Genomic DNA, 10,008 nt, shown 5'->3' on the forward strand with positions numbered 1-10,008 from the left:
TTGCAGAAGAAAGTTTTTTTAAAACCTTATAAATACCCATTTGTTAACATGTGAACGAAAACGAGTGAACATATTCATTCACAAGTTCACAAAACGCTATTTTGAATGTCTTTTTAAAAAGTTTCTTCAACAACATACTTTTTTATATTATTTCAAATGTGAATGAACCAAAAGAACATGTGATCCAATACATAATTTGAGAGTTTTCATGGTTCTTACAAAATTAATGGTTCTCAAAATAAGAAAAGTATATATATATATATGTGATAAAAGCATGTGAATGTACCCAACTATGGAAAAAAGGCTATGTAATGTACCCTACTACTCGACTTGCTATTCAGTGTAACCAATTACGTTTTTTGGGTTATCCAACGCATGCAACCAGATACCCAACAAGTAGCAGGTAACCACTTGCATTTTTTATTTCCTTTTTATTAAAAAAAGGGACACATGTTACAGATTTAATATATTAAATATAAATGTATATATATACCCACCATCTATATATCTTTCTTTTCATTTTCATTTCATCTTTTTCTTCCCCAAAATCACCCGCCCGTTTTTCTTCTTTTTTCCTTCACCATTAATTTCTGTTAAAATTCCCCCAAAAAAACATATGATTTGCATTCCGCTTTGTAATTTATGAAGGTATTCATCGTCTATTTCTCTATATTTCAGTCTATTATATTAACCCTAAATTTCTAGGGTTTTGTTGAATTTTTATAATTTTATTATTATTTTTTTTAATCTTTTAAATTACTGATCGATGTTGTATTTTCTTCTTGTCTTTTTTTAGAAATATATTATATATTTTATCGTGTAGTTTACATGTAATATTTGGGTCAATTGAATAATTCATATGTTAACAATAATATATTTTTATCACATGATTTAGGGGGCTTAATAATATACGTATATACTTTAGTATACCAAAATGTTGTCAAATCTAAATGAATATTGAATAATAACGATAATGTAAGGAATAGTATCTACTCGGATGGATCTGGAATAAAATCTATCCAAAGGAATAATATCTCAAATAGTATTTATTAAGAGGGATGATAATAATATCTAGGGGTGAGCAAAAAACAAACCGAAAAAAAACCGATCTGAAGAAATTACCGAAAACCGAACAAAACTTAGTGGTTTGGTTTTGGTTTTTCAAGAACCGAATGGATCATTTTGGGTTTTGGTTTTGTATGCGAAAACCAACAAAAGAAAACCCAAACCGAACTGAATCAACGTATTCTTTATTTTATTATATATTTATATCATTATATATCATTATTTTTTTTACATACATCTATAAAACCATCAACATTATATATGCTTTAGCAATAATGATAATGATCTAATATATATTTAACTTACTCAGTTTGATTAATGGCTATATATGTATTCTTTACCCAAATCTTTAGTTTTGACATATAATGTTTGTATATCCAACTAAATTATTAACCCGCGTAATACACGAAATGAACATATATAATTAGTGACATTTGATGTTTTATAATACTAATACTATAAATGCATAACTATAAATAAAAGATAATGATAAATTAACCTAAAAAATTTAAAATCAATTCAACAATAAAATGATGACATTTTAAAGATTACACAACATTGAGTTAATTTTAAACCCACATCTATTATAAAAAATAGATTCAAATCATAACTCATTCCCGTTGTGGAATATATAAACTAAGTGAAATAAAAACCTCTATGGCAATTACAATTATTAAACACCACTAAAAACATAATAATATATGCAAGAAGTATTAATATTTCCCTTAGAACAAAAAAAGATAGTTCAATTTGAAAATTTATCAAATATCTAATGTAATGCAAGAGGCAACATTTAAAATATAAATTCTTGTAAGAAGTTGACCAAATACTTCTAGGATTACATATTGACATTAATTCATACTCTATTATTATTTTTTATTAAAAATGTACATATTTATTAGATACCTTAATTTTTTTGAGATTAAAAATATTTTATTAATCCATACTTAAAAATTTATTACATTTGCCCGGTAAGTCAATATATGTTTGTTTCTTTTCCTTAGATTAAGATTAAACATATTAATTTATAATACTTTTAGAAGAATTGTTATCAAATTTGAGAAATTAGCATAAAAAGGTGTTAAATGTGAGGCACTTTTATATTTGTCAGTTTCTTATATATGATATAAAGTTTAAATTTAAATTTTCAATAAGAACTATAAAAGATATTTACAAATTTTTTATGAGTTTCTTTCTTATAATTATAAATATAGTTATGTAAATTATCATTATAGGATACTAATATAAATGGAATATAGTACTACATAATATATAAAATAAAATAGTTAAAACTTAAAAGTTAAAATCAACAATAATAAATATAACAAATAAGAATATAAAAATATCATGTGTTATGAAGTAAAAAATATATAGATGATACATAGTGTGTTGTACATGGTCTATCAAAAATATCTTTAATAAAATAATTTACAATATCTAAAATTAGATAAATAAATAAAAGGCATAAGTTAAAATAATATGAAAGTCATACAAATTTAAAAGTATTTAAAAATAAAAATCATAAAGGTATTAAAAATGTTTAGTAAAATTTTGAAACATCTATCTATCAATAAACTGAAAAAAGATTGTATATCTTTTAGAATGACATGTGGCATGACACGTGTCTTATTTGATTTATATTAATTTAATTATTAAGAATCTATATGTTATAAAATTTCTATCATAACTATAAATTCTGGATTACATCTTCTTTTGTGTTTATTATTCTTATTATTAGTAATGACAAGATGATACGTTGCGGTTTTTTTAAAACAAAAATTTACTAATTTATTATAAACTATTTATTATTATTATATTTATAAATTATTCTTGCCAATATTTTATCTTCAGCTGACAATACTTTGATGACAAGGTATATCTGGACATAAAACTTTGATGACACTAATTTATAATTGTTGAAAGTTTTTAATGTGATGCTGAGTAATTTATTAGTTAGTGTTATTTTTTTAACATTAATTACATTAAGCATTTAATATTTAGTAATTTAGTATATAGTAATTTAAGGAATAAATCTGAAAAAAGGTAGATGATGCAAGCAAATTAATACAAGGGCTAAAATTCAAACTTGTTTTTCATCCAAGGGTTATTACTTTTGTAAGATTGAATTTAGAGAGTTGTTTTATTATTATTGGGAGATACAATAGGCGTAAACATATCAACATAATATATTTCACCTGCATACTTTATGTCATTTAAAACTTGTTATTTCTATATTTGAATTTTGAAGGTAAGTTTGGTCTATCGGTTAGCTGCTCATGTATGTATGTTACTCCGTTCTATTATTACAATAACAAATATTCTAATATGCTGGTAAATTTGATAAACTAGAAAAAACCCAAAACAAAACTGAACCGAAACCAACCTAAAAAAACGAATCGATCCAAAACCGAATCCAACGGTTTTCGGTTTCCAAAAACCGAAAGGTTTGGTTTGGTTTTTTGCTTTAGCCAAAAGCCGACCCAAATTGAACCATGCTCTCCCCTAATAATATCTATGCAAAAGAATAATATCAAATTATTATAGGGATAAATCACTATAAATATGTAATTTGAAAAAGGAATGGATCATTAGAGTTTTGATATGAAAACACTTTGAAAAGTAACAAAGATTTCTCTTAATATTCTTTATTGGATGACGCAAAACCGTATATATAATACGAGTTATCACCAAGGAATTGTCACCGAAATATTCTAATCCTAATCACATCTACTGTGCTATAAATCCCTTGTATTATGTAATGGTATTAAATTATATACTCCCAAAATTTATATGTGAATCGACGTATACACCATTTTATTCTACTCATATTAATTTATGTGTTACGATAATGTATGCTAGACATCCCATTGTTGAATCACGATATGAAGTTTCAAGCGAAGTTCACCTTAAAAAAAAGAAGTGAAACAACGACGAGAACCATAAATATCAAAACAAAAGTCTCTTTAAAATTTAGAGGTAATAACTCTTCATTTTTATTTTGCATTACCTTTAAAGTTAACTAGTGGTCGGGGATAACCTAAATGTTAAAAAATATATTTATAAAAAGTATTATACAAAAACCAAAAAATAAAAAAGGAAATAGGAAAAACAAAAAAAAACTACGAAAACTAAATGAAAGAATTATAAAAAAACAAATGATACATTTGAAAAAAAGTATAAAAATCAAATGTTTAAAAAACAAAAAACGAATATATAATGCAACAAAAAAAAATAAAAAACCAAATATATAGCAATTTAAAAAATTATAGAAGAACAAAATGTAAAGTTGAGAAAAATGTATAAAAAAACAAATGTTAAAAAGGATTAAAAAAACACAAGTTATATAAGGTTAGGGGGTAAGGTTAATAAAAATAGAAATAAGAGGGGCAGAAAAGAAAAAGGAAAAAAGGATGCAGCGGAAGAAAAAGGAAAAAAAAAAGGGACAAATTCCAAAAACAAAAAGAAAATCAAAAAAAAAAAAAAAAAAGCAAAAGGGGAGGGTTTCAAACTCGTGACTTCCCACCCCACAGCAAAAAAAACAAACCACTCAACCAAGCCTCACTTTTATGTTTAAGTTGATAAATTTTCTATTTAACAAAACACTGTAGATAAAGACAAAAATAGGTATTGTTAATGCGAATTCTTTTTAAATAGGTTATAATTGACTTTATAGAATGTTTTATAATAAATATTCATTTTTATCTCAAAATATAATATATATATATAAAATAATAAATTTTGGGTGAGTATATTCTTTTGTTCTTGTTTTGGGCTTTTGTCTTAATCTATACATCTTTATAAAAATTATCACACCCCTCATTTTTAGAAATAATTACACAATAGTTACATACAGAATTATTAAATTACTCATAATAAACACCCACTATGAAAAAAGTTTTTATAAGATACCAAATTTTTTCCTTAATGAATTAAATTACACTCTAAACATTTATTTTAATAATTAACATTTTATATTCTTATCTTCTAAAATTTTTTTACCGTTATAATTACATCAACCTACACCACTTATTGTCACCACCATCAATAGTACCATCACCGAAATCACTAGATAGCCTTCCCCATCAGCACTATCGCATTGCACGGATATCATGCTCATTATTATTAGATATATAAATAGTTAATTTATTTGTTGATGTTGGTGAATGACCAAACTTGACGATCACTAACTATGTTTGAATAAATTAATGTCAAGTAGTGTATAGTTGGGGAAAAGACTTATCTATTGCTTTTGACTTTCTATATAGCTTATGGTCTGATCTTTAAAATCTTTCTTTTTCTCATTTCTTTTCTTTTCTTTTTCTAGCCAAACAAACAGATCAATAATAATCAAATATATATCTTGTTGATTAAGTTTCTAATTTTCTTATCTCAGAGACTCTATATCAGGTAGTTAATTTTTCGTTTTTTGCAAGTGTTTCTTTAACTGTATTATTCGTATTGTTAGGTAGAATTATAGAAAATTCCAATTAGAGTTTTAAGCAAGGGTTTTTTAATTGCTATACAGAAATTATAATTTTGATATCAGTTGTGTTATCTATATATGATTCGGTGAACCTTGAATTTCCGGGATTAGGAGGAAGGCCTTTTGCTTGAGTTTGTCCGTGTATATGCTCTCTTATTTCGCTTTTTGGTTTGTAGACATGACAAAAACTCATTTTTTTTATGGTCAACAATCTGATGGAAGTTTATATGGCTACCCCCATGTGTTTTAGAGGATCCTAACATGTCTCTTCTTACGTGGCCGGAGGTCCCTATGGAAGCAGTCTCTCTACCTTTGCGTAGAGGTAAGACTGTCTACAGCTTACCTCCCCATACCCCGCGCAGGGATTGGGTCCTGTTGTTGTTGTTGTTGTTGTTGTTGTTGTTGTTGTAACATGTCTTCTTACCTAGTATGCAGATCGTAAATAATTATTTTTTTAATCTGATTTAAAACCTTGAGCAAACGCAGTAATCAGACGCAATCCCAAACCCCCATGTGTTTTAGAGAATCTGATTTAAAACCGTTGACCTCTGTTTCCAGAGGCAAGGGGTGTTAACCACTTATCCAACCTTACTATTTTCGATGATTATGCTAGTTTAGTACTGACCTTCATGTTTCTTGAAACCACAGATCATAACAAAAGTCAAATACACAACATCTGGACTCTGGAGTAAGTCAACGATGATTCGATCTATTTCACCGTATGGGAACCGCAAGCTTTATCTGTTGAATGGAAACAAAGAAAGAACATTTAACAGTGACGGGGATCAAATCATTAATAATTCTTCAAATCAATCTTACAGCGAAGATAGCTATGATCCAGCAAACTACTTTCTTGATTCCCCAACTGAGGAACATGAATCACATCTTGAACCTGAATACATGTTAAGTGAAAGTTTTGAAGATGGATTAAGTTATGATGAAGACAAAATGAGATTAAAGTTTCAAGAACTTGAACAAGCTCTTCTTGAGAGTGCTAATGAAAATGACGATTCTGGCCTTAGTCCAAGTATGGAAGTGGAAGGGGAATGCGGTTATTCTATGATCCTTGAATCACCAAAAGAATCTTCTTCATATGTTAGTAGCAAAGAAGTTACACCTACCGGGACTCATGCCACTACCCCTAAAGAGTTGCTTTTTGAGTGTGCTTTAGCTGTTTCTGAAGGTAACTTGGAATATGCATCTAATATGATAAACGAATTACGCCAAACAGTTTCCATTGATGGAGAACCTTCACAAAGGATCTTAGCTTATATGGTGGAAGCCCTTGCTGCCCGAGTGGTGGCTTCCGGTAGAGGTCTATACAAAGCTCTAAAATGCAAAGAGCCGCCTTCTAAAGATCGGCTTTCAGCTATGCAGGTTCTCTTCGAGGTTTGCCCTTGTTTTAGGTTTGGGTTCATGGCAGCTAATGGTGCTATTCTTGAAGCATTTTTAGGTGAAGAAAGGGTCCACATTATCGATTTTGATATCAACCAAGGAAGTCAATACATAACATTGTTGCAGACATTAGCGGTTCAAAACGTGAAAAAACTCCATTTGAGGTTGACCGGGGTCGATGATCCCGACTCCGTTCAACGACCTGTTGGTGGGCTGAACCACATCGGGCTACGACTTAAAGAGCTCGCTAAATCCCTTAATTTAGATTTCGAATTCAACTCTGTGGCAGCAACGACAATGGTAATGAAGCCTGAGACGCTTAATTGTAGGGATGGTGAGGCAGTGATTGTGAATTTTGCATTCCAACTCCACCACATGCCTGATGAGAGCGTTTCCACTGTGAATCAAAGAGATCAACTGCTTAGAATGGTTAAAAGTTTAAACCCGAAACTTGTAACCGTTGTGGAACAAGATGTAAACACGAATACAGCCCCATTCCTGCATAGGTTTCATGAAGCTTATAGTTACTATTCTGCAATGTTTGACTGTTTAGAAGCAACACTTCCAAGAGAGAGTCAGGAGAGATTAAATGTGGAGAAACAGTGTTTGGCTCGTGATATAGTTAACATAATTGCGTGTGAAGGTGAAGAAAGGATTGAGAGGTATGAAGTGTCTGGAAAATGGAAGGCGAGGATGATAATGGCAGGTTTTCAGGAGTACCCGATTAGTGAAAATGTGCATGATATGATCCGGAACTTGATAAAGCAGTATAGTGAGAGGTATAAAACAAAAGTGGAGACAAATGCAATTCATTTTGGGTGGGAAGATAAAGTATTGATCGTTGCTTCTGCTTGGAGGTAAGTTGCAAGTTGTTTCTTTATAGTTTGACTTGACTTTTTTATTTGGTAATAACCGATCTTCGTTGATGTAACTTGTAACTTATATGTTTTGTTTGGGTTACTATGTACTTAAATCTTGTTTCAATAGAAGTTGTTAAATGTAATATCTTGTACTGAATTACTGATAAACCTTCATAAAGTCAAACACTAGATACTTAAAAGTCAACACCCGATAAAATACATCTCGGTGTGAAAGTTGCATATGTTAGCATGTTTTGCCACCTTAGCCACCCTTTGTGCTGATCTCATTGTGCAGTTCCACCAGAGTTATATGTACATGTATTGAACTACACTGAACCACTGGGTTTCAACAAGGAGTATAGGTGCATCACTATTTATCTGTTGACTATAGCATATTGTTGCTGCGAGCAGTCACAGAGGATCTGATGCATCCTGGTTGTATATGATATATGAACACAATCTATAAAGAACGCTCTAATAAAAAGAACAGACTAATGTACACAGAAGATTATCATTTATTAGCTTTGTATCATACTTAATTTAGTACATAATAGCCAAATAAATACGAGCCTCCATCCCTGTACAACTTATTAATTGGATTTTAATCCTAAGCTTCCATCCCAAAAAGGACAATAATAGCCAAATAAATACGATGCAAACACATTCCTTAGCTTGTACATCAACAAGGCCTTGCCATGCCTACCAGAATGCCTTACCAAACGCTTGCATCATGACTCCACGTCGTTGTTCCTACCTAAAGGGGCAGCTCAACAAACCTTTATTCTGTCCTAATCATCCTGTACAGATACAGGGCTTACAAAAGCTTCGTGGATCTAAACAACTTGTTACCATATAGTAAGTGGCCGGACCCTGCTGTGGAGTTGATGTGGGATTTACCACCAGAGCTACCATGTACAGTGCAAGCTCACTGTGACTCAACCTCCAATTGCTGGGATGCTAAGGATGGCAAGCGAAGGTGTTTCTGTATGCCTAAATTCCGCTGGGATGCAGTTGCTGGACTGTGTGCTATATGTAATGATCACAGTATCCAAGGTTGTAAATATCGGTTTCAGTATCGTATTGGCCGACCCCCGATATGCGATATATCGGATATGCCGGGGATATATCGGATACCTTAAATTGTAAAGGAATTCATCTATATATATATATATATATATACACACACACACTAACAATATATACAATTTGACATAACTTTACATATCTTTCGATCTTAATTGCTATGTTATAAAGCAAATTTTACATATCTTTTAATCTTAAAGTCAGAAACCCTATTTTTGGTTTATAAAAAAAAAAAAAAAAATCAACTTTTTGACCAATATTGACCGACATTTGACCGAAACGATAAGTTTAGCCGATAACCCATATATCGTATCAGTTGAAGGCCGATATCCGATATATCATCAGCCAATATGGCCGATATTTGCAACCATGACAGTATCTATTCACATTGATGAAATGAACCTATATATGACCTTGCTATTGAATCGACATGTTGCAGATCTCAGAAAGGAAAGATCAAGACGAATTGAACTTGTCACAACTACAATCTGCACTAGCACCATACTTTTTTTAATAGTTAGTATTCGTGATTAAAAGGAGCATTAGATGCCGAAGAATTAAAGCAGCGCGACAACAACTTGTTTGTGAGTTGTGAGCGAATTGATTACTGCAACTGAAGTAGCAGAAGTGATTAATGATGGTGAGTGAATTGGCTAAGTGGATGGGAAGAGAAATTTCCGATGTTGGTTGAGGTTCCGCCTCCTCTATTGAGCTTAAACAGAAAAGATATAGTAATGTGGAAAAATAAAACTGAGAAAGTTATTCCTTTTGCTGTTAAAAGTGTTTGGGCAGATATGGTGTGAACTGAAGGCTATGACAAAATTGGAGAATGCTCCCAATGGTTGGAGCAAAGTTTGTGTTTTGTTGCACCATTGGTTTGTTATAAGGTTATTCATTGGGAATGGTATAGATATAATAGATGGGCATGTGATTAATTGGCCAGTCTTCATTGGCTATGTTGACTGTTAATACTATAGTGGGAATGGCTGGAAAATGTTTAAATAAAAGGCTTTTTAGTTTTTATGAGATTGTCCCGGTAGACATTACGTTTATTTATATGGTTGGTGCTGTAATAGATTATGTTTGATTAATGTGGGAAAACACTTCGGCAGGGATGAGGTT

The 10,008-nt window shown here is 30.7% G+C and overlaps 1 protein-coding gene across 1 annotated transcript; it reads left to right on the top strand.

The window, feature by feature from the left end:
- The first annotated feature begins 5,364 nt into the window (after positions 1–5,364).
- On the top strand, positions 5,365–7,946 carry LOC122603170 (scarecrow-like protein 1). The gene is made up of 2 exons (XM_043775806.1): positions 5,365–5,472; positions 6,197–7,946. Exon 2 carries the CDS (start codon positions 6,248–6,250, stop codon positions 7,802–7,804), a length of 1,557 nt encoding a protein of 518 aa, XP_043631741.1. The 5' UTR covers positions 5,365–5,472; positions 6,197–6,247; the 3' UTR covers positions 7,805–7,946.
- The last annotated feature ends 2,062 nt before the right edge of the window (positions 7,947–10,008 follow it).

Source organism: Erigeron canadensis, chromosome 1 (assembly GCF_010389155.1).
Source record: "Erigeron canadensis isolate Cc75 chromosome 1, C_canadensis_v1, whole genome shotgun sequence".
Classification (NCBI taxonomy): Eukaryota; Viridiplantae; Streptophyta; class Magnoliopsida; order Asterales; family Asteraceae; genus Erigeron; species Erigeron canadensis.

Coding starts and splice junctions, on each gene's coding strand:
- LOC122603170 (XM_043775806.1), top strand. CDS start 6,248: ATGATTCGATCTATTTCACCGTATGGGAACCGCAAGCTTTATCTGTTG.